At 34.5% G+C, this 26,607-nt stretch overlaps 1 protein-coding gene across 1 annotated transcript in view; it reads left to right on the top strand.

The window, feature by feature from the left end:
• The window catches only part of LOC123530368 (von Willebrand factor D and EGF domain-containing protein-like), a 67,609-nt gene that overhangs the window by 38,418 nt on the left and 2,584 nt on the right, over nt 1-26,607 (top strand). Inside the window, exons 7-19 of the mRNA XM_053520862.1 lie at nt 831-1,113; nt 1,514-1,666; nt 5,479-5,653; nt 9,283-9,470; nt 10,007-10,258; nt 10,448-10,550; nt 11,363-11,461; nt 11,995-12,108; nt 12,244-12,357; nt 13,022-13,135; nt 13,598-13,711; nt 14,158-14,271; nt 16,114-16,227. Coding sequence (XP_053376837.1) covers nt 831-1,113; nt 1,514-1,666; nt 5,479-5,653; nt 9,283-9,470; nt 10,007-10,258; nt 10,448-10,550; nt 11,363-11,461; nt 11,995-12,108; nt 12,244-12,357; nt 13,022-13,135; nt 13,598-13,711; nt 14,158-14,271; nt 16,114-16,227 — 1,937 coding nt within the window. The remainder of the gene's footprint in view (nt 1-830; nt 1,114-1,513; nt 1,667-5,478; nt 5,654-9,282; nt 9,471-10,006; nt 10,259-10,447; nt 10,551-11,362; nt 11,462-11,994; nt 12,109-12,243; nt 12,358-13,021; nt 13,136-13,597; nt 13,712-14,157; nt 14,272-16,113; nt 16,228-26,607) is intronic.

A 26,607-nucleotide genomic window follows, 5' to 3' on the forward strand; every position in this document is an offset into this window, starting at 1 on the left:
TATAATGAAATTATCGATATGAATAATCAGCCTAAGGTCAACCATCGCGGTCAAGTTGCGACTAATATATCAAGCTTACAAAAACAATAATGAATATACAACTACAATAACGTCTTTTACAATAATACAATAAACATACAATACGAATAACATATAGAATAACAATGGTAACACTTAGAATAGGAATAACACGACATTGAATAACAATACCAAACATACAATAATAATGACATACCTATATAATTTAGCAATGTTTGACATGCCATACGGAAGTCAAACAGTACAATTGATTTTTTAACAACTTTTTCAATATTGTAGATCTACCGCGTGTACGTATAAGTCAGGTAAGTAAACGTTACCGAAATCGTCGCGTTGAATTCTACTTATTGTCTGAATAGAGTTGGCTTATGACAATAATAGGTTTACACTACCTGCTACACAACATATACTTCTACAGATGCTATATGATATTTATATTCAACCTTTGGCGATTATTTGTATACGAAAGAAACATACGTTCATTAATGAATCGCAAGTGGTTTAGAAAATAAAACAGTTTTGATTCAGCAAGACTATGTTTGATATGGCTAGATTTTAAGCTCGTTTTCAAAATGTGTAACGTCTGTTTTAGATATTACAATAACGTCATTACCTATAATAAAAAGCTTGTAAAAATGTCTGTCTTATAATTTTGAATATGAAATAATTAGAATTATATACTGATATCAAATGTTCAGAGTTCGCACATACAGGAATCCTACAACCTTTGGGCAAATACAGTAAATGATTAGAATTATATACAATCGATATCAAGTGTATGTTTATTTCAGAGTTGACGGCAAAGATAATCTATTTTGGACGAACAGACAACTTACAGCATGGGGTGACGACAACAAGTTGTACTGCATTTGCAAAAGTACCACCAGAGAAGCCGAAGCATTCTGTTCACCTTCACAATACTTGGACTGTGAAGTTGATTCCTCGTCTATAACTAAACAGCAATGTCTAGTTACACAGAACAGAAAGAGGAGAAATGTCCATTTTAATGACGACAAAGAATTAGAACGACTGTTGACTTTGATGTTGCCGGCTCCAAAACATAATGTTATCAAAGTAAAATGATTTAGTTGCAAAACCTGCCTTTTCACGAATACTTAATCATAAGCATCAAACTTGAGATAAAAAATATATTCACTTTCCTAACGTTTACCCATGCTTTACTACAATATTTATCACATATCGTATCCTTCGAATATTCTCCATTGGAGAAATTCATGCATTTCATTTCTAAAGTCGTCCAGAATTTTTCTGTGTTTTTTTTTCTCAGTTTTTAATGTAATTCCACGTTCAGTTTAATAATAATAAAATCAGACTCGATACCAGAATTAGACTGGTTTCCATGAAATAAATGTTGTAATCTTATAGAATTAACGTGTTGTGAAAAAGCGTTATCTATTGAGAGATTTGAATAATTATTACTACATTGAAACACACGTATCTTCATTTCAACCAGCGCCAAGATGAAGGAACAATTATCACGGAAGATGAAGCCATGTCATTGTGCACCGAGAAAATCAAAGGATCACTGGCTATGTCGTCATACAAGGATGTTAATGGTAACGAAGACCCGGATGCCGTCATTTCGCAGTGTGCTTTTGATTTACAGGTACATGTTCATATGTATTGAAGTATAAAAGATACAGTTGGTGATCAGATAACGATAGATTCTACTGTAGTTAAAGTAAACATGAATGAACTAGAGAAACTTTAGTATCTATCGTATGACTCATTTTATTAAAAAGCACAAATCACTTAAACGTATGGTTTATTTTGTTTGAAAAAAGTCACAAAAACATGAACGTATCTTTTTATTTTTTATATTCGTATTGATTAATGTCATTAATCACAAAAGTAAATAAAATATGTTTACGAAGAACTGAGGGAAAATACATTTTAGACATATATTTGACAAAAGGGAAGTTTCTTTTCCCTCAATTACATATATTTGCAAAACTTTCGATCACTATTTTAAAAGTCTTTATATACACTTATACTATCACAATATATTTCTGAGACCAAAAAGATTACATCCCGCAGTAAGTGAAACACACGCAGCTGCTCATTAATACTTTCAGAAGCGTTAAGATTCTTTTATGCTTTCAAGAAACAAATTGGCTTGAAATGGGTCAAAATGCAAAATTTCATGTTTCATTTTCCAAACAACGTTTAGAAATAGGTTTTCAACAATATTTCTATATACCTCCATTAACTATAAAATGGAACGGATTTAAGGTAATTCCGCACGTTCGGAACATAATGTTTTTTACAAAATAGAATTTGATTAAACCCTGATTTTTCAAAACTTCAGAATATACTTAGAAAATTCAGCAAATAAAATGATAGGATCGTGTGCTTGTTTTATTGCTAGACAGATTTGAAAAAGTAGGACCTCGAGTAAATTTTCATTATGGGAGTCTATCGGAGTTCCATTACATTTTCGCGAATAGATTGTTTTCTATAAATGTAGATTTTAATGAAACTTCTCACAGTCGAAAATAAACTATGGCCTTTTGTTACTATATATTTTATATAGATACTGGACACTATTGCAATTTTGCATGCATTACAAACCCCCTAAAATATCTGCACTCATCAGACCTATGCAAGAGAAAACATTCCAGCCACAATAACCATGGAATTGACCGGCTTATTTTTCCGCCATTTTAAACCAAAGCACGTACGTATGAAGAATACTCTGAATGACCACACAGAGGCAAAACTTACCTCTATTCAATTATGTCATTTATTGCAGGTCTCTCACTCAAAACTTCATCAATATTCACACTATCTAAAAGGGAAACATTTTTCCGCTTAATCACTTCCTTATTGTACCAAGGGCAAATCACTGTGATCTTGTGCCTATGGCGTATGATATGCCAACATAAAAAGAATATGTTCGTGTGCTTGTTTATAAAAAACTTTTCCATAATTAATGTGATCTACACATTTCAGTCTGGATTTTAGCCATTCTTATGAATTGCTTAATGTGTCATATATTTTAACTCATTAATACCAGCAGCCATATCGCCGCTTAATTACTGGCATCAATTTTCCGATACATTCCTGAGCCACTTATCAATTTATCTGCTTTATATGCCTATGGATTTTCACTGATAATCAATTATCGATAAGATCTAGGCATCCTTTGATCAATATTAGGGACAAACATCTGTTTATAACAGATGAATAAAACTGAAATTTTCACATCTGATACTACAGTTTATGATCTATTCAATCATTTCAAATTTACTATTATTTTAATTTGCAAAATTGTTTCACAGGCCTACTGAAGTAACACGAATATGGAAAACTGCAATATTCAAGAAAGAATTGACATAGAAAAACAGCCATTATTTGATTATTTTTAATTTATTCAGATATCATTTATTGCTAAACTTTAAAGCAAATGACATTATAAAAGAACAGATTTATGCTTTATTTAATAAAATCAAAAATACTGAATTAAATAGAAAGACTCTGCAGTATAACAGAATGAGAAGATAAAACAGGCATTACCTAGAAATAACTTTGTAGTTTCGATATTTAGTGATGAGTATATTGAAAATACATGCTTAAATAATAAATATTTTGATTGTTTCGATCGCTTCCGGGTTTTATAAATCTTTAATGTAAAATATTTCATTGGTTGACTTTGACAGCAGTCGAATCGTTAGTACTCTTACAAACGTAAAATCACGTCACGCGGCATACAGTACTATCAGGCAGATAGCGCATTTATGCGATCCTCGGCATACACGCCTGTTATCTTTTGACGGATTAATACGACATGCGGTACTCGATAAGAGTTAAAATGAACGCATAAATGCGATCTGCGTCTTTAATGAGTTAATATCATATTTAACTGTAGAAAGATAGTTACGTTTCCATTGTAGTAAATGTAGCCACCGGTTTCCATGAATTCACAACATGATTTTCATTTCCGTACGCCGAATCCAGGCTTTATTCTACGTTATCCGGATAAATGACGTTACGCCATCACTTCCGGTTAATCAAACGTGCAGACCTACATTAATAAACGTAAAAGAAATAATACTTTTTTATGCTTATCTTTCAAGTTTCTGTAAAAAGGGGATTATTAAGATTGATTTCATATAGAAGTTTATTATCATGTTGACACTTTTGATTTGAAAAGTATTTAATTAGAAAAATAAAATATAGATCTAGTGGCAGAATATTAATTTATTTAAAAAAGAATCGTTAGAAGACGTTAGTACTTTGAGCATTTTTCTGTATATAAAAGAATGCAATGTCGACATTTACAGCTAGACAACCTTTTACTACATGTCAAAAACTAGATCATCAATTCAATTTTACCTTTTGGAATTGATTGAAATATTTAACTGCAATGTATGTGTATTTTATGATTATTTATTGAAGATCAATATCGTGCCTCTAAAATGTCAAAGTTCTCAATGAAATGTTCATGTTTACAGAGCATTTTATCTCAATTAATTAGGAAAACATATATAATTTCTTAAGTGCATTTTGAAAAAAAATTCACTAAAACGTAAGAGTGTATATCAGCAAATTTACACACTAACAGCCCACTAGATGACAACATGGTCAAAAACAGTTAACGTGCCAATAGTGAGCTGTTGCCATCACTCAACGTCCGCCGTCATTCCGTGTCTGTGAACGATGCCTTCTTTAAATTTAAGATTTGATATAAATGTTCTATGGGTGACCGTCTACCGTAATTGTTGTCATTATTTTGATTTGGTGAAAAAATAGTCGCTTTCTGACATTGTGAAGGTTCTCTCAGTTGATTAGGAAATATTTAAAAATATTTCGTCAGAAACTGTCTAATTTCTTTGTGTGATCCACTTTTTTGATTTTGCTGAAATACATTCCCATTTATATATATTTATGAAACGTTAAACAACCGTCATATCAGAAATTACTGGCTTGAGTTATGCTTACGATTACACAATGGTTCATCGAGAACACAATGTTGTTTGAACTAGCTTGAACTTGTTTCTTTTTGTCAAAAGCTATAGCAATAGCATGTCATCATAAACCTTCATCTAATTTTTAAACATTTTCTTAAAATTGATTTTCGCGTCACCTTTTACAAAGTATGTTTGTTATTCCGCGTTGTCAAAAACGGAAGAGCCGCGAGATTTAAAAATGAACTCTTCAAGTGCCATCTTAACCTTCACAGATCGTCTAATTTGGAAATGATTGCTTTGTTATAGGTACATTTAACACGATTTTGATCTATTAAAGTATAAACGGTTGCCACAAGTGGGTTAGGTTACCCTATATTGCTTTATAAATCCTACACTCTTCGCTGTATCTTGACACTTTGTTACCTGTTTAAGCTATGAAAATGAGGTGAGCTGTTAAGAGCTTTATTTGCCATATTTTAATTCATTATACAAAAATTATGTATTACAGGCGTCAAACGACAAATCGCTATATGAGGTTCATGTTGAATCGGTGAATACGATTGTTAAAAACATTATGGACAAGGAACCGGTTTATGTTGCAAACAACACAGAAAAGGTGGATTTTTTCTACGAAAATACATGTCCATTTAATTGTAGCGGCAGAGGAAATTGCTCAAAGACAAGTAATTAATTATATATTTCTTCCTTCACATGGCGGTCATTTATGATATAACAATAACAAAATATAGACAATGCTAAAAAAATTATAATGTCTATCTTATTCATAATAAAAGGTCCCGGACAGTCCTCATGCATTTAAACTCGTTCAGTATAAGTAAAATCAAATGGCTTAAACTTACTATAATTAAGCATTTTGAAGTTATAAGCGGCATACTGTTGTCCTGATAAATACCATTTCATTAACTTCTTGTTTCAACCATGTTAAAACTACTTGTTTATAGTATGTGCGTGCGTGCGTGCATGCGTGTGTGTGTGTGTGTGTGTGTGATTATGAGTATGTGACAGAACATCTTCTTATATACTAAATTTCTGAAGTTTGTGCCATCTCTAAAATCATTTACTGTTAGAGTAACCCACCTCCTCTTCAGTCGGTCAAAGTTCACCAATTAGTCTTTTGAATATGTTTGTATTTTAATCCTACATTGAACTATATCTACTTTTCATTACTTGCAAAGTGAGCTGTATCCCACAAAAGCAATACGCTAGTTATCATATCTTACTGTATAAAACATTTTAAATGTATCAGATGTAGTAATTAAAACAAATTATCATTTGAAATTATTCGTGATATTTATACATGTTCTCATTTCTTTAAACATGGGCCAGATATGATTGAGAATTTGAAGTTTAAGCCTCCATTTCCTCAAAATTGTGATGTAAATGAATGCGACGATTTCCTAAAAGTGGCCAGGAGCTAGTGTGTGAGAAGTTAGTTGCACATTTTACTCATGAACAGACTAAATCGAACCGAATCTGTATTATGTTGCTTGGCTGCATTCTAAGCATCCAAAGGATTTTTACAAAATTATTCCTTACTCATTTAACTTCAGAATAAAGCGCATTTCTGTTTCTTCTTTATGTTCTTTTTACAATAACTACATTTCTTTGTTCAATCTAATTGTTATAATGCATTTTTCAATATAACACTGTGTATATGCATATATATGGGTAGTATAGTATACATATACTACGAACGATGATGTTTTTGGTTAGTTCTGGTATCATAGTCATGCCAGTAATGTTTATAAATGTTCACTGTTTGAACAGATACTTCTATCAAAATTAAGTCCCATAAGGCTTTAACGTTTACGTTCAAAACAAACGAGACAGTTGCCCAAATAGATTGTTTGCATACTTACATGGTAAGAAAAGTTCTACTTTCAAAACTTCACAAGAACGTGTAAAGGATGGTAATCTAAACAAAGGACTTCGGACGCTTTCTATATGAATTAGCCTACTCCAAGAGTGAAAAATAAACCACTCCGAAATAAATATTTAATTACAAATACCATCAAAATACAAACTTGAGATTATTTTCTTTTAAAGTCAAATTTTCAATATTTGTTTCGCACAATGGTACATCAAAACCATATTTTGCCAGCATATGTAGATATTAATTATACACATTTTCTGTAACGTTTGTGTTGATGCAAGGGGGTGGGGGGAACAGTACTTTTAAACAAAAAAATTAACAATACAATAAAACAATGCTTCTACAAATGTAAACTAACCAATATTTTTTATATTCATTATAAATAATTTGATAGTCACATATTTTTACATCTGTTTGTAACTCAAATAACATAGAAATGTTTGCAAAGCGTGCACAAAGGTATGTTATACATGTTTAGTAGTGAAAGATGCAAATACTGTGAGTTCATTATTTTGTTGGGTTTAATTTTCATTGAATTTGACTCATCCTGGTTGTTTGTTGCAGCAGTAGATTGGCAAATGTGGGCTGTAAAATACTAGCAACACACCAGATAATCTACTGCATGCCCTCCTCGAGACGCGCACGTCACTAGCAATGAGGAAGTTATTTGTTTTCCATTTTTTTTTTTTTTTTTGTATTTTCTTATATATAGTTTTGTATATTTTTCAATTTTTTAGTTTTTCATCTTTTTTGTGTGTTTATATTTAATTCTTTTAGACGCATACTAACTGTCACACGCATTCATTACTTCATGTTCTTCCTTTTGTGAAAACTGAACTGAAGATTGTTCTTTGTGACTGACTATGCCTAAACACTACAACAAAGTGGCAATATGTGCACAGCAGTTAATCTGATCCAGACTATAGTCTATACAAAAGAAATAACGCTTGGGATTGATATGCCTGTGATGCATAGGTCAAGAACAGTAGCTTCTTGGCAGGTCAAATCAGTGACGGTTTCACAGTCAGTGTGATGCCAAGAAAGTCAAGTCGCTTTCCATGCAGATGGCATATACAAATACGGCTAGACTCCAAAACAAAAGATCCAGCCGAGCTTCAGGTGGACTTTTTATGGAGCGACCTGCTTCTACTTTAGCCCTACAAATGACACATTTCGAATGTGTTTTGCCCACAACTTCAGCCCTGATTTGCACAACATCATCTGTAGTGGGGTTGCAGTCAGACTCATCCTAGGTTAACTTTTTCCGATACAGCTTCCATGGCAAAAGATAATAGGCAAGGGTAGATTTCTCGGAAGCACCAAAAACTCAGTCCCAGAGCCACGCATTTGCCAACAACAAAAAGAAGCTGTAATGGAAAAATATTTCAGACGGGTTGCTTCAAACATCCAACAAGTACATATTAATTCATGCTAAATATTGATGGAGGGGAAGGAAATAGTAAAGGGCGAAATGGGGTCGAGAGTGGGTGGGGGGGGGGGGGGGGGGGGGGGTGCAGAAACTGGTTTGTATCACTAAGAACTCACAAAGAACTGTCATTTCGGATACATGTTTTTATTACATGTTTTAGCTAAGTGAGCCGCACCATGAGAAAACCAACATAGTGCGTTTGCGACCAGCATGGATCCATACTAGCCTGCGCATCAGCGCAGTCTAGTCAGGATCAAAGCCTATTGCAATTAGAGAGACTGTTAGCGAACAGAATGTATCCTGACCAGGCTGCGCGGATACGCATGTCTTGAAGGAAAGTTATAGCCATATATAGCCATACAATAAGTTCATATAATTGAAAAAAAAAGTGACTAGGTTTGCTCCGGAACAGAAGCTTTTCAAGCCGAAAAGGAACATTTAACACTCCATTTCCGCCATGATGCAAATGGATACAATAAAGACAATGTCCAACAACAATGACGAATCGCTTCAAATTTCTAAACAAAATTGCAACAAGGAAAAGCTCAGTTGCATTAAAAAAGCATTCAACGTTTCGTTCCGTATTGAGTTATAGTCAATACAGATTTGAATATATAAAAATATCATACAATAAGAAACTGAGCTGTAATTTATTGTTTAAAATTGTTGAATTAAGAGTGAAACAGATGTAAAAATTAGTTCGTTCATACGGGGTTGGGATGGATGTCTTATTATCAAGAATCATTCATCTGATGGCAAATGTTATCCGGCATTTGTCAAAAAAGCTGCATCAGAAATTTAGTAGCAAAAACCCACTATAGGTTTTTAAAAAGCATTTACGACTAGGAGATATAAACAATTTGCAACTGAAGGCATTTTAATTTCTAAAAACAGCATTAAATGTATTATTGTACTGTTTGAAAAATGTCGTGTTTACTTCTGTATAAAATTCAAAAACTGATGTACCTGTTAAATATGTATATTAACAGGTGAGTGTGAATGTGAACAGTTTCTTCATGGTGCTGCTTGTTCAATAGATGAAAGGGATCCGTTGCGTATAGACGATATTGAAGGTGGCGGATTATGTGATTTAGCAGACGGCGACGAATGTACATGTTTTTATGTAAGATCGGACACAATTCTTGACGGATTCAGTTGCAACATTAATACATTTAAGGTATGTCGATTCTTTTTATGTGTTAAGTCTCAAATGTATATCAGTTATGACGAAATACATTGTAAAAGTTTAACTTTCTTTGCCCTTTTTGGTTTTGATATGTTTAGAATAGGTACCAATTTCGGCCAAATTGACCCTTATCCGTCTTCATACATTTCTCAGAGTTATCTCATTTTTTCAGAAGTTCATTTCTTTTGCTTATATGCTACGTAAGCTGTTGAAAACATTAGATGTAGTGGCTAACTGTATAAGCCAGAAAAAATAAACCTCATATACCTTGTTATTTTCTGATGTACACCTAGAGCTGTACGAGATATGTTTTAGACTTTTTAGAATTTACCATCATGTATAAATAATAGCAATGGTAATATTTAAATTGTAGAAGGGCATTTACACCCGAACACAATTTTGAAAACGAACATGGTCGTGTCGCAAGATATGAATAAGATATGTAATGAATCGATTATTATAACACAGTTGCTGCTTACAAAGATGAAAGGCCGAGTTTCATTGAGAATGAATTGTCTTTTTTGCAGATGTCTGTAAATGGGACATTGACAAACGTTTCATCAAAAACTCTCAAAGGCGGATATAAAGACATATTTACCGGTCTATGTTGTGTTCCTGAAAATATTGCAGGAACGGATGATGTTTTTGTGTCAAATTATAATGTTTCAATAAGCAATAACGGTGAAAATTTTGGAAATGAAGAAGACATTTACGTATTTGATTCAACGTGTCAACATCTGGAAGATGATGTGCAGAATGTTAAACAATTTACATTAAAGGTAGTGAACTTAATAGTTACGTCTTAGTATATCAAATGTTAGTATCTCTTTATCCTTTTATAAATATATAATTGTTTCCAAGTAACACAGGCGAGAGAAAAATTTGAGATTCTTTCACATTTTTTAGTCGTTTTTCAAATTTGTTTTCAACAACATGTTCATCAAGTAATATTCCGATTCCTTTTGCAGGATGGTCATTGCTTTATAGAAGGTTATTGTGTTGCTGAAAATGAAATGTCGTTTAGTGGTTGTTTAGCCTGCAAACCGTCTACAGCTAGGTTTAACTGGACAGGTACGGAACGTTTTAATGTTCTGCTAATGTTATAACTATCATTATATATATATTTGGGTATCAATTTTACATTTGGACAGATCTGACGTGGATTTAACAATAATAGCATCAGAATCCTTTCAACAAATAATGTTTCAGTAAGCACCGGTGTTTTCTAAAACTAGTGAACAAATGCTATCTTTAAATTAATATATTTTCTGACAGCCCCTGTTTTTTTCATTATAAACATATATATAAATCTCATTTATCACTTCAGGCAATCAGACATAGTTTTTAATTAACCTCGATCATATCATAGATTTTCTTTTTCCGCTGCTTTCTCTGTCGAAAAACGGCGTTAAACCCAAAACAAACAAACAAAATCATCAGGAAAAATACAGGAACCAATCAAACTCGCTCTATTTTTATAACAACGCTATTTTCTGCTTTCAAAAAATACCACATGTTGCTCTCCTAGCAGAATATATGCGATAACAAATCACTAGTGTGCTATTTTTAGATAACTACTTCCAATGACCGTAACAGATGCCTGACATCTGTTATCAGTTTTATTTATATATCGAACTATACAGGTGGAATTTACGCCGTTACTGTATTGTTTTGATTTATGCTACCCTTGAAAAAGGCTTTTTTAAAAAGCCGAAAGCGCTCGGGTTTATAATTAAAATTTTGACACTGTTTGAACATATACTCTCTCTCTCTCTCTCTGTATATATATATATATAATTGCTATTTATATATTTCTAAAATGATATGTGTTACTGGCCGAGATATTCTACGACTTAATGCAAACTTTATTATTTATTTTGAAGAATACAACCCCTGTCGGAACGGAGGGAATTGCAGTAGCAAAATTAATGGATACATGTGTGACTGTGTAGACGGTTATGGAGGAATAAACTGTGAGACTGGTGAGTGTTTTAGAATAATATATTGCTTACATATATTCAATCACGGTTAGTAGTCTTAATCCGGGACTGGATTTTCCCAAATCAGTGTAGGTACACATATCCTCGATTTCGTATATAAACTATTAAAGTTTAACCTTTGATACCTGTTAGTATTGACCATATCACACGCGGTTAAATGTAATATTTTTATTTTGTAACTCCCATTATTCAATATTATGATTTTACAATTGTAAATGCTCCGCTTTAAAAACATTGGTGAATGTTTATTAAAACCCGACTTCAACATACAAAGGGTTAAGATGCAGTATATGCTGTTTGACTCTCATGAGGTCTACAATGTCTTATATATGTAAATTTTATAATATCTTGGTAGAAATATTTTTATGTAATCCAATTTTGCCAGTATTGATATGCATCCATTTTGTCCAAAACATTCTTTATTTTAAAAAAAAGATGTTGTGCATATGCCTGCCAATTGTTTTATTATGTATACAAAGATAGTAACCTATATTATCTTTCCATTGAACATTTAGAAATCGATGAGTGTTTTTCAAGTCCATGCCAAAATGATGGAAATTGTACAGATCTGTTTAATGCATATTCTTGTGAATGTCGTGAAGGATTTACTGGTTCAAGCTGTGAAACAAGTAAGTACCATGAATGACATTTTATGTACATCGACTTGTAATTGACACACCGATTTAAAGCTACATAACAATTTTGAGAAGCTTCACGATAATGAACCAAACAAAATGCTAAATGAACTTTGGTTTTGTAAATAGATATAGACGAATGTTCATCAAATCCGTGTCAAAATGGAGGAGTATGTTTGGACCAAGTGAATATGTATCAGTGTGACTGTTCTGCTGGATATGGAGGGAAACATTGTGAAATGGGTAAGTATTAAACTAATCGCGAACTGTAAACGTTTAACTATACGGTGAACATTTATATATATTCATTTAAAACAACAGTACGAAAAGAGAGAAAAAGTGAAAGGTCGCCTTTTCGATGTTACTTAATATGAGATATTTCTGCTGATCATGGAAATCATCAAATTAAATGTAGTTATAATGTAATGAGACGCGTAAGATGTTTTTATTTTGACTGATGGGTGTTTGATGTTTATTTATGTTCGGCCTTATTTTATTCATATAACCAGTGTTTCATACCAGAATGGAAACTATTCTGAGAGACATATCTATACTAGTTATTTTTAGTTTCTTTTTATATTTCTTTCACACTGTCTTAATTGAATTTCGTAATATGTGAAGAAGTAAACCCGTTATTAAGTGTTTAAATAGAAAAAAAATACTAAAATCACATCATAGGGTACGTGTCCGGTCGGCCAAGTACACTAAAATGGACGTATTACGTATATGACGACATGACATATCAAAACAAGTCTTTTCGGTGATACGTTGTGATCTGTGCAACCTTCAGAATTTAGGCGTTTCTCATTTTATTGCAAAGGAATATATGTACCGTATATTATCTAATGAAAACAGATTCATGTGAAATACACAAATTGATATTAAAATCTGTTGATAAATACCTCAGATATTGACGAGTGTCAGTCAAACCCATGTCAGCATGACGGCAGCTGTACAGACCATGTCAATGGATATACATGTCAATGTGTTCCGGGATATTTTGGCACGAACTGTTCCATTGGTATATATCATCTTTGATATTTCTTTACACTAATTTCAAACTTTGTAAAAATACTTAGAATTCGATGTAAAATGAACGGCCAAGAAGTTGAACGAGGTTTCAGTTTGCTGCAACATATCATGACTTTGTTTTCTGTATTTCTCACTAATTCTGTAATAAATAAGCAACTTATGCATTTTCATTATAACATATAGTTTGACACTGTTGACACTGAGATTTAACCTTTACCTACTATATTTCTAAAATGGACTGGTCAGTCATTCATTTTGGGCAGTACCACTTATTAGTCAAAGAGATGTTCACAGAAAAAAATTACTGACTGAAGCAGACTATGATTATCCTGTACAGACGTGTAGGCTGATCTTGTAATGCTCTGAACGCAAGGGTAAAATCACTTGCCTGCGGCAAGCTAAAGGATAATATCATATATTAGAGTTTAAGGACTACCTTGATTCACTGCAGACATAAACGATTGTGAGTCAAACCCCTGCCAAAACGGAGGTTCTTGTGTTGACGAAGTCAATGGACGTCAATGCAATTGTATTGCTGGATATAACGGCGTAAACTGTGAGCTTAGTATGTACTTTTGCTTAATCAAATAATGTTAATATATTTAGCAAGAGATTGTAGAAGGCTGGGTTTATAAAAGCAATTCGTCTAAATTGAATATAAAAAAATCTTAAAAGATTTCTTATGATATGTCTTTTAAACATCTGATATGATATATATTATAAAAATCTTTAAAAAGCAAAAGCATTGTTGCAATTAGTTTTGCACAGTGAAACATATCGGAAAATATCCACACTGTAGAAATCAGAAAGGCATTGCAAAATAAATCGAATGCATTTGATAGTAGAATGTTGTAAAAAGTTGAAGAGTCTTTGACATTACATACGTTAGTGCATTAATGGTTAAAGACCAGTCTTACATGTGAAGACACAATAAATTACATAAACACACGAATATTATGTTTTGTATATAACCACAGACATAATGCTCATTAGTATTTGAATTGTTTATAGATATATATGAATGCTCATCTAATCCATGCCAGAACGGCGGTAGTTGTGAAGATCTTGTTAACGGCTACGTTTGCAAATGTATTCCTGGCTATAACGGGAGTATCTGTGAACAAGGTAATTTTAATATTAAAATATTATTTATCATCTATATAAGTTGTTTTATACCTGCATTGACTGTAACTATTTATGAAAAATAGAACTAAGTGAATTCCAATATAACTGGCATATTTGTCTACTTTTAATTATTAGCTCACCTGTCACATAGTGACAAGGTGAGCTTTTGTGATCACCCTTCGTCCGGCGTCCGTCGTCCGTCGTCAGTCCGTCCGTGCGTCAACAATTTCGTGTCTGCACGATAGTGGTTTCATTTATGATTTTATTTTAACCAAACTTGCACACAACTTGTATCACCATGAGATCTTGGTTCCTTTCTTGAACTGGCCAGATCCCATTATGGGTTCCAGAGTTATGGCCCCTGAAAGGGCCAAAATTAGCTGTTTGACCTTGTCTGCTCAATAGCAGCTTCATTTATGATTTGAATTTAATCAAACTTACACAAAACTTGTGTCACCATAAGATCTTGGTTCCTTTCTTGAACCAGCCAGATCCCATTATGGGTTCCAGAGTTATGGCCCCTGAAAGGGCCAAAATTAGCTATTTTGACCTTGTCTGCACAATAGCAGCTTCATTTATGATTTGATTTTAACCAAACTTGCACACAACTTGTATCACCATAAGATCTTGATTCCTTTCTTGAACTGGCAAGATTCCTTCATGGGTTCCAGAGTTATGGCCCCTGAAAGGGCCAGAATTAGCTATTTTGACCTTGTCTGCACAATAGCAGCTTCATTTATGATTTGAATTTAATGAAACTTGCACAAAACTTGTGTCACCATAAGATCTCGGTTCCTTTCTTGAACCGGCCAGATCCCATAATGGGTTCCAGAGTTACGGCCCCTGAAAGGGCCAAAATTAGCTATTTTGACCTTGTCTGCACAATAGCAGCTTCATTTATGATTTGATTTTAACCAATCTTGCACACAACTTGTATCACCACAAGATCTTGCTTACTTTATTGAACTGGCCAGATTCCATCATGGGTTACGGAGTTATGGCCCCTTAAAGGTCCAAAATTGGCTGTTTTGGCTTTTGCAGCCATATAGAGACTTCATTTATGGTTTTATTTGATACAAATGTCCAAAATGTCTTCAACAACAATAAATCTTGGATTCCATGACAAATCAGATCCAATCGTAGGTTCCAGAGTTATTTTATATCTGATTACCTCCCCTGATTGTAATCAAAATGGATTTATATCAGTAAGTACTTATAGGACGTATTTGAAATTTCATTATTGTTATTAGTTGGAGTGAGACAATCAGAGTAGATAACTATGGACTGATTTTATGTCAAATTACCTCCCTTTATTTCAAATTAAAATGGGTATATCTCCGTAACTAATGAAGATACTAATCTGAAATTTCATTTATGTCAACAGATTTATTTGGCAGATCTTTCTTTTGTTCACTTACAATATATATTTTTTTTCAATTACTTCCCTTTTTCGTTACTATAAATAGCTTATTTTTAGTAACTTTTTTATTATTGGCCGTAGGGAAAAACGGAGACCACTTTTCAGCGGTACAACATGGATGGTACCTCCAATTTTTAGGTGTATTTTGACACATCTATACCTTGTAAGAATTTTTTTTTTCTTTTTGTTTAAATTCTTCCCTTTGTTGTTCCTGTCCTTCAGATTTAGATATTTTTTCTGAGGACCTTCTTGTCCTCAAGTGCAATGATAACAGGTGAGCGATATAGGGCCATCATGGCCCTCTTGTTATAACTATAATATAATCCCATCTTGACTTTTCTTTAAGCTTGAAATGGACATGTCTCTGTAGACATATTTGTAAATGAATTAAACATTGCTCTAAAAATAAGTTAATATCTCAGATATAGACGAATGCGCAACTGCTCAGTGTCAGAATGGAGGTACATGTTTGGACCAGGTCAATGGTTACATATGTGAATGTGCTGCTGGATTTGAGGGTACTGCCTGTATGAGTGGTAAGTGAAAAAAACTAGAACTGTCACAAAATTGACTTATACCACACAATACGGTCCTGCCACAGGAGAATGACAACAATAAGAAATTTTGAAAGTACTTAGAATAATACCTAATGTAGAAAAACTGAATACCTAATATTTTTTACTCATCTTTAGAGTATTTCATCCTGGACTTCCGCGGCACATATAAGTTATACACTAAAATGAATACAAAAAAAGATGTCTTACCGACACATGTTACCACAGAAAAATGTATTTACTTTTTACATAGGACTAATAATAAAAAAGTTACAAAAATACATTGTGTACCTAAAATATTGAAAATCTAAAAATAAAATTTCTAAAGAATAGACTAATTTTTGGAATATAAGGGGAAGTTACTCAGTACAAAAGTTAAAACAGGCTACTCCCCTTTGGCTCTAAGCCAATCAGAATGATATATAGTGAAAATGCATAAAAATTAACCTCGAATTCTAAGTAAAAGGGGCGGGGGGCATAATTCATGAAAAAATGTTGTCAGAGTTATGCACCTTGTGGCACATGATGCGAGTGATAAGATGGAATTTTTTTCTCAAGTGTGAATCAAAACCATCTAGAAATACTGAGATAATAGCTTTCGCGACTCCACGCGACAAAACTGGCTCGGCCTATATAGCATAATTGGAGGGGGTATAATAGATGTCCCATATATACTGTATGCTTCTACCCTGACGAGAAAAATAAGTGCCTCATTCAAACTCACTGTACAATATTTTGTTAACCGTTATCTAAAATTAGAAAAGAACAATTCCATACGCAAATCTAATGATTTAGAAAAAAATGACGGTTAATTATACAGTATTTCATGGTCGCATTATCACTTCAAATCTTGGATTTCAATAGACTAGTCAGTTGAATTTCACTAACATGATCAGTAGCGCGTGTGGCCACCTTTTCTAGCAACCACAACAGGAAGACGTCGCCCAATGGACTCGCACCAATAACATAGCAGATACCGTTGGATTCTTGCCCACTACAGGTGGGTGCTGCTTTTCAGATCCTGGAAGTTCGCATTCTGCCATTAGAGAGTTTGAGATTTCAACCTTTGCCTTCCCCTTCAACTTCTCTTGCGAAGTTAACGTATGAGGTTGAAGTTCGATTAGAATTCCTTGAGATTTCAAACTTTAGAATGAACCTTACTTCATTTTATCCCCCTTTCAATTTATTCGTAATTATGATCGTTCTTTTTTTCGTGCACTTTGATGTCAGCGGTATAAAACAGTATTGTAATGATTGAATATTTTGACCTTAAAATAATCACTTCGTAAATTTAGCAAACTTTATAATTTGATATGAAATATGGAGAAATTCATGGAATATTCCGGAGAGATTGACGACGATCTGCTATTGCTATTGCATTGTGAAAATACAAGTAAAGGATTATTTTAAAAAGACTTCAATTTAGATATATTTGGACAAGATGAGTGTTCTAGTTTATTTCGATTTGCTAAGGACGATTTATACCATTTGAGTTCTAAATTACATATTCCTGAAAAATTTGTTGCCTCCAATGGGACGGCAGTGAGTGGGATAGAAGCTCTCTGCGTAATGTTATAGCGACTGTCGTACACAAATAGACTACAGAAACTGATTGATTTTTTTTCCAAATGCCAATATCTGAGATAAGCTATATTTCTAATTCATTGTCTGACTTCCTATATGACAACTATGGTCATATTCTCTCTGAATTAGACAGAAGCTGGTTGTCTGAAGACAACCTCCATGAATTTACGAATGCCATTTTCAATGCAAGTTCACCATTAGCAAACTGTTGGGGATTCATTGATGGAACTGTAACACCATTATGTAGGTCCTTTGTGAATCAAAGGGAAGTATTTAACGGACATAAACGTGTGTATAGTCTTAAGTTCCAATCCATAGTTGCACCAAATGGCTTAATTGCTAATATGTTTGCTCGAGTTGAAGGGAGGCGGCACGATGCCGGTATGCTAAGGGAAAGTGGACTTTTAGATACATTGCATCAGAAGATGACAATGGTTGACGGTACTATATACTCACTATATGGTGACCCAGCCTACCCTATCCACCCTAATTTGATTGGACAATCAGGGGGCCCCGTCTCTCAAACGAAGAACAGGTATTCAACACGAAGATGTCGTCTGTGAGAGTATCTGTTGAACTTCTCTTTAACAAGATTGTTAGAAACTTTGCATTTGTTGATTTTTGCAAGAATCAAAAGTTGTGTTTACAGCCAGTTGGCAAATATTATGTTGTTGCAGTCATGCTATCTAACTGCCACACTTGTTCGTATGGTAATCAAGTTGCCGAAAAGTTCGAACTTCAACCGCCAGATCTTCGGGAGTACCTTCATTGATGAATTATTGAAAGAAAAACATAGAACTATAGAGCTTTAATAAACTTTACTGTTTACATGTACACTTGTGTAAAAATTGAAAAGAAAATCTAGAATTGTTTAAAATATTGAAATTAGAAAGTTCGAAAATGTCTACAGTAATGTATGCTTAAATTCATAAACGGATTAAAAGTATAGTTCATTAGAACTAAAATATATTGTTACCTGTATTACGACTGGTATTTTATTATAACCTAACTAAATTGAGTTTTTGTGTTCTTATGAAAATGTTTGAAAGTAAAATTGACATTACATACAAGTGTGGTACCAGAGGTGGCATAATACAGACAGACGGGCGGACGGACGGACGGACGGATAGTGGAACGGACGCACACGTGTGCATCCAGACGGATGGAAAGACAGACAGATGGATAGACGAACAGACATACAGAGGGACGGGATGACGGAAGAACAGAGGGACATACGGACATACAGGGGGACGTACGGACAAATCATGATGAAAGTTACAAACACAAACGAAATCGAATATGTCATTAAAATTAAAATGATCCGGAATAAAAACCTGAAAACATTCCTTGTTTTATGAAATTAAAATGATTGAACAATAACCGTTATTTTGGATCTTAAGCTCCCTGTCTAATTCATCTTTTCTATAAGTTTTAGCATGGCGTCGCTTTGCCGTTTCTGAAGTTCGATAGCTGCTTTCCTTTCTTCTCTTTCTAACTCGAATCGTTGTTCTTGGAGACTTAGCTCCCTCTTTTTAAGTTCCATTTCTTTCTCTTTGATATCCTTTTCAGCTTCAGTCTTCATCTTCAAAAAGTCAAGTAGCGACATATTTGGTGCCTTTCTGGTAGTTTCGTCTGAAATAGTCATCGAGTTTTTAAAATAATAATTACATGTTATGAAAAATGTGCATGTAATGATCTAGTATGATTCTCACTATAGCCATATATACTGTCGAGATAAAGTAATGCCTCAACCTAAATACTGCGAATTCACACACTAACAATTATTTTAAAAAGTTGTACATATTTTAATCAAGATCTGAGAAATTGGTTTTGTCCAAATTTAGTAACATGCGAAATGGTTAATCTAAAATCAACATCACGATATTTAAGGAAATAGAAATCCGTGTACGTAGGTAAATAACAATGCGGTTGAGTTCCATAAAATTTGACAAAACGTTTGCGTTGTAACAGATTTGATTTGATTTTTTAACAATTGATCCAATTGATGAATTAGTCGTTAAAAGGATCAAGAGTTGTTTATTGAAACTCTTTTTCTCAATTGCAAATAATCATTCAACCATAATTGTTAAAGAAGTATAGAATAGAAACAAGAGCACAGATTTCAGACAAAAGAAAATATAGATTAAACAAACAATGTTCCTGAATTTGTGGATTTCGATAAGTCTTGCACTAAATGGCAATGTGTATGAAAACCTGAACCAATTTCAAAGTCCAAAAAGGGCCATAAGTTAGCCATAATAGTTGACAGAGTTATGTACTCTTGTCTACAGATGGAATTCATGATGATAAACAAGTGTTCAATGTTTAAAAGCCATATGTCAAATAATCTTGACAAAAAGTGGACTTGTACGAAGACAGAACCAATTTTCAAGTCAAGAAAGGGCCATAATTCAGCCAAAATAGATGACAGAGTTATGTACTCTTGCCTACGGATAGTGTTGTTGGGTTTTACGTCGCACCGACACAATTATAGGTCATTTGGCGACTATCCAGCTTTGATGGTGGAGCAAAGCCCCAGGTGCCCATCCGTGCAGTATTCCATCACGAACGGGCACCTGTGTAGAACCACTGACCTTCCGTAAGCCAGCTGTATGGCTTCCTCACATGAAGATTCAACGCCCCGAGTGAGGCTCGAACCTACATCGATGAGGGGCAAGTGATTTGAAGTCAGCGACCATAACCACTCGGCCAAGGAAGCCCCTGCCTACAGATAGAGACTTTAATACTGAACAAGTGATAAAAGTTTCAAAGCCTTATGTCAAACACTTAACACAAAATATGAACTGGTACGAAAAACTTAACCAATATTTCTAAGTAAAAAGGGGCCATAATTCAGCCAAAGTCCTTGATGGAGTTATGTACTCTTTCTTATGACTGGACATGGTGATGGTAAACAAGTGTTTAAAGTTTCAAAGCTTTATCTCAAAAGACTTTGTCAAAATATGAACTGGTACGAAAAACTTAACCAATATTTCTAAGTAAAAAGGGGCCATAATTCAGCCAACATCCTTAATGGAGGTATATACTCTTTCCTATAACTGGACATGGTGATGGTAAACAAGTGTTTAAAGTTTCAAAGCTTTATCTCTAAAGACTTTGTCAAAATATGAACTGGTACGAAAAACTTAACCATGATTTCTAAGTCCAAAGGGGCCATAATTCAGTCAAAATCCTTGATGGAGATATGTACTCTTGCCTGTAAGTGGACAAGGTGATGGTAAACAAGTGTTAAAAGTTTCAAAGCTTTATCTCTAAAGACTTTGTCAAATGTGGACTGGTACGAAAAACTTAACCAAGGTGTGACGCCGACGCCTGGTGAATAGGAAAGCTCTACTTATTCTTCGAATAGTCGAGCTAAAATACTTTTCATTAGACCCTCAAGAGCTCTCTTTCGGATGTCTTTTCCTGTTTCCTCGTCTTTACTCTTTTGTTCCTCTTTGGCGTCTCGTTCCTTCTGCAGGACGGTCTCTGCTTCCCTCTGAAGGTCCAAACATTCTTGCAGAAGAACAGTCTTTTCTATTAGGTCCTCTTCCTCAACGGATCTATTTAAAATATTGTACACAAAAATTGTATAAATCATGGTGTCATTAGTAACATGTCGACAACTGTATATTGAATAATAACATGAGTTAAGTGTTCGCAGTCGGACAAGTGCGCTAGCCTGGGTTGACTTCGTAAAATCAGACCAAGTTTAATAACATAAGTATCAAAGTGATATCGGGTACGCTAGCATAACATACGTTTAAATGTGTCTCAGTCAGACTAGGTACGCTAGCATAAGTTGACTACATTTTTGTACCAAGATAAGACAGTTTGATAACAAAATTTAAGTGTCGCAGTCAGACCAAGTACGCTAGCATATGTTGACTGCCAAAATCAGACCAAGTTTGATAACATAAGTAAGGTGTTCGAAGTCAGACCAGTACGCTAGCATAAGTTGACTGCCAAAATCAGACCAAGTTTGATAACATAAGTAAGGTGTTCGAAGTCAGACCAGTACGCTAGCATAAGTTGACTGCCAAAATCAGACCAAGTTTAATAACATAAGTATCAAAGTGATATCGGGTACGCTAGCATAACATACGTTTAAAAGTGTCTCAGTCAGACTAGATACGCTAGCATAAGTTGACTACATTTTTACCAAGATAAGACAGTTTGATAACAAATTTTAAGTGTCGCAGTCAGACCAGTACGCTAGCATAAGTTGACTGCCAAAATCAGACCAAGTTTGATAACAAACATTTAAGAGTTGCAGTCAGTCCAGGCACACAGGCATATGTTGACTGCCAAAATCAGACCAAGTTTTATAACTACAGTTAAGTGTTCGAAGTCAGACCAGTACGCTAGCATATCTTGACTGCTAAACCAGACCAAGTTTGATAACAAACATTTAAGAGTTGCAGTCAGTCCAGGTACACAGGCATATGTTGACTGCCAAAATCAGACCAAGTTTTATAACTACAGTTAAGTGTTCGAAGTCGGACCAGTACGCTAGCATATCTTGACTGCCAAAATCTGACCAAGTTTGATAACAAAATTGAAGTGTTCGAATTCAGAACAGGTACAATGTACCTGATGAAAATTTAACTTTTTAAAAGATATTTTGATAACATGAGCAGATAAACACAGGTTATGAGTACATTTTACAGGCGAATTGAACAAATGTAAGATACTCTAGTGATAGCATACGTTTTGGCATCATAACACTCTGCATGACTCTGTATGACGCCAAACTATCAGACAGCACAATATAATAGTGCCAAGTCACCATTTGTCTAGCGAAACAGTCAAGAAATGTTAGGTGGAGACTGAAATTGTCGCACTAAATAACATGTGGGCATATACATGTATTTGTTTGAATATTTGAATGTACCATTTAATAAGTAAAGCATGTTTGTACAGATCCAGGAATTTCGGTTAGGGGGACACCGACTTTAAAGAAGGGTCACCCATTTCAGGGGGTGGGGGTGCGTCACTGCGGGTTTCAAGACCAATTTTCTTTGTAAAATTAATCAAAGGGGAGATTGACAATGCCCCTCTGTCAGGCTCTGGGTCCGTGCATGTAAAGAATGGGGTTTCCCATACGGTTAACACGAAATTTCTCGTATCTTGATATCATAGATCTGAACTTGTCTGATACTTCAGAATATTTTTCCGTCTTACTAGTACCATTTCATGTCTATAGTTAAAAACGCAACTGTCGTAAAAAAGTCAGACAGAAACGAATTGTTTTTATCTGGAAGTGAAAATAAAATATTCCACCAAATGACAGTCGCGCTTAATTATTTATTTGTCAAGTAAAATGACTGCCCTGCCATGTGCCTCCATCCAGATTTCAGTCTTTGAATCGAAGTATGTGGACAGAGTAGATGAAAAGAGACTGAAGTTTTGACTTTCTTGATGTCACATCTTCTGACGTTCAAAACTTCACTTCATACGAGGAAAAGGCCAATCTAGTATAATCGATACCGCCAGGGGGCACCATTAGTTTGAACAAAATCTCAATACTTCTCAAAATCAGTTGATAACTTCATACTTCCAGGTAATACTTAATGGTAGTGTTTCGCATCAAATTTAGTCTAATTATACCTATAGATAATCGAATAACTTAATAAGCAGAAATCCCGAAACAAAGTTTTTTTATTTCACATAGTAATAAAGAGAAGTCTTAGGCTTACTTACAATGTAATATTACACGGAAAACTTTAGTAGCAACGTCTGATATAAAAAAAATACACGCATATCGGTAACGTTTTACCCCCAAATATAATGAGAGACGTTGAAGGGTAAGGCGAAATTTGAAATCTCAAACTCTCTACTGACGTTGACGTAACTGCCGTTCAATGTAATCCCAGGCGTTTGCCATCGGATTGCAGTTCGATGAGCATGTCTGCCAAGGCAAAATGTCAGTTTTGCTCGTCTTTAAAATGTCCTTGGTGACACGTGCAACGTGAGTTCTGAAAAATCAATCCTTAAGTTTGACGGACTATAGGGACAATCACAGGACATCAACAAAGTATGCAAATAGGCACAACGTACAAAATATTAAATCACAATTAAGTATATACTTTTTATTATTTTGTCACGCTAGGGTTCTTGCTTGCCTGGTCAAGTACTTGCATTAACTCTACAGGTATTAGTAAAATTAGTTCCCATAGAGTTGCATGAAATAATGCGTTTATTTTTCATTTCTTTTTTTAAACTTTGCAAGGTCTAACAGTATTTTCTATTACATATGTCGGGAGGGGGGGGGGGGGGGGGGGGGGAGCATAATATCTTATTGTTAAAATGTTAAAATGTCAACGTAAAGGCTTGGTCTTTCAGCATAACAACGCGCGAATCACGTTGCAAGTGTCACCTGGAACTTTTTAAAGCCTAGCAACATTGACGTTTGGTCTCGTCCGGATAGATCGCGTGTAATGTAAGTACCGCAGGACAATTATATGTGACAACGCCATTTGAGTGACAGATTTGTAACGGCTGAATCTTTGTCATATTTAGTTGCAAGTAACCGAAAAGTCGACATAGTAGAAATTGTCTGAAGACAGCGTTCAGCGTTGGCAGAACGAAGTGTTCATTAATGAGTCCGTTTCAACTTTTGGAACGCAGACGGACATATTCGAGTCTATAAACGACGTCATGACCGCTACGCTTACCATTGCGTTCTGCAGAACAATTCTTACGGTGGGGACCGAGTTATGGCCTTCAAAACCATCAACTATAGGTTGAAGTCCCCAATCGTTGTGTGCCAAGGTAATCTCAAAGTCAGGCGTTACATCGACCAGATATTAAAACTGACATTTTGCCCTGGCCGACATGCTCATCGAACTGCTATCCGATGGCAAACGCCTGGGATTACATTGAACGTCAGTTACGTCAACGTCAATAGAGAGTTTGCGATTTCAAACTTCGCCTTCCCCTTCAACGTCTCTCATATATATTTGGGGGTAAAACGTTACCGATATGCGTGTATTTTTTAATATTAGACGTTACTACTAAAGTTTTCCGTGTAATATTACATTGTAAGTAAGCCTAAGACTTCTCTTTATTTCTATGTGAAGTAAAAAGCTTTGTTTCAGGATTTCTGCTTATTAAGTTATTAGATTATCTATAGGTATAATTAGACTAAATTTGTTGCGAAACACTACCATTAAGTATTAGAATAATGAAGTTTTTGTATGGCTTATAATTTTAACTAAATACATCAAAATTATCCTGGAAGTATGAAGTTATCAACTGATTTTGAGAAGCATTGAGATTTTGTTCAAACTGTAACTTCTACGGCAAAATTGTGCCCCCTGGAGGTATTGACTATACTAGATGGGCCTTTTACTCGTATGGAGTGAAGTTTTGAACGTTGTTGATGTCTAGCTAATTACCTGGAGAGTTAATGAAGGTACTTGACCAGCTAGGCAAGAACCCTAGCGTGACAAAATAATATAAAGTATATTCTAAATTGTGATTTAATATTTTGTACGTTGTGTTTATTTGCATATTTTGTTAATGATGCTGTAATTGGGAGTTTAATCTGCTTGCCTTTAGTTTTAAACGCTAATATTTATTTTATTACCCCAATGTAATTTCAAATAGACAAATTACAATGTTCTATGTGTACATTATATAGATTATTTTTGAACGTATTTTTGAACGTATTTTTATATGAAAGGAGTGCTATTTAAATGTGGTGATAATAATGATAGTAATATCGGAACGCATTCCCGTGTATCCGACAGTATTATTGTCGAACGAGAGACATTAAGACGTCGTGAGACTTGTTTAATCGTTCGCCCACATTCGAGCATGGCCAACAGTTGGGCTCTCTCTTCGAAATTAAGGGCTATATTCATAGACAATACTCCAACACTATTCATAGAGTACACTCAATTAAATTGACTAACGGTAACGTCTTTACTCAGGAAAGATTCGATTTGTATTCATAAAGGCGAGTGACAGTCGAGTCAACTCCCATGAGTGAGTGGATGTTGAGTGCGGTCATAGGGACACTTGAGAGTTTCTCAAGGTCTGATAATGTAAGTTAAGATGATAAATTTACAATATTTAAATAATTAGAAGGTAAGATAATACTGACACGTATGCATTTAAAGCGAAAAATCATATTTGTACAAGGTATTTTGGAAAATAAAATATTATGTTCTTTTTAATAAACGCAAAAAGACCCAACAAATTAAAAGACAGTAAATTGATACAAACGGTTAAAATACATAAAGAAAATCAAATGTACATTTTCGAAACCTAATCTAACCTAAATATATTAAAACAAAGAAAAATATCAAACAAGGAGTGCCACGCACCAAAAGCGCAGCCTCCTCAAAACGAACCCCCCAGCACGCAAACGCGTGCACCACACACACACTCTCAAAGCTTACACATCAGGACAAAACGAACAACACACACACACACACACACACCCAAAGCCAACACACAAGGACAAAACGAACAATAAGCATACACACACGCGCGCACACAAAGTCAACACACAAGAACAAAACGAACAAACAAAGTCAAAACACAAGGACAAAACGAACAAACAGAGGAACACAGTGGGGCACCGCCTTGGAACGGTCAGTGGCAAAAACACCACTGGGGAGCTTAAACCGGTTTATGGTGCGCACCCAACCTCACTCTTACCCCCACCATGTTCCAAAGACATGGGACAGTGTAAATAAAAGTAATCCCCTCCAGGTGAATCTCTAACACACGTAATGGAAACAAAAAGGCATGGCATGTAAAACACAA

The sequence above is a fragment of the Mercenaria mercenaria genome, chromosome 13 (assembly GCF_021730395.1).
Source record: "Mercenaria mercenaria strain notata chromosome 13, MADL_Memer_1, whole genome shotgun sequence".
Taxonomy (NCBI): domain Eukaryota; kingdom Metazoa; phylum Mollusca; class Bivalvia; order Venerida; family Veneridae; genus Mercenaria; species Mercenaria mercenaria.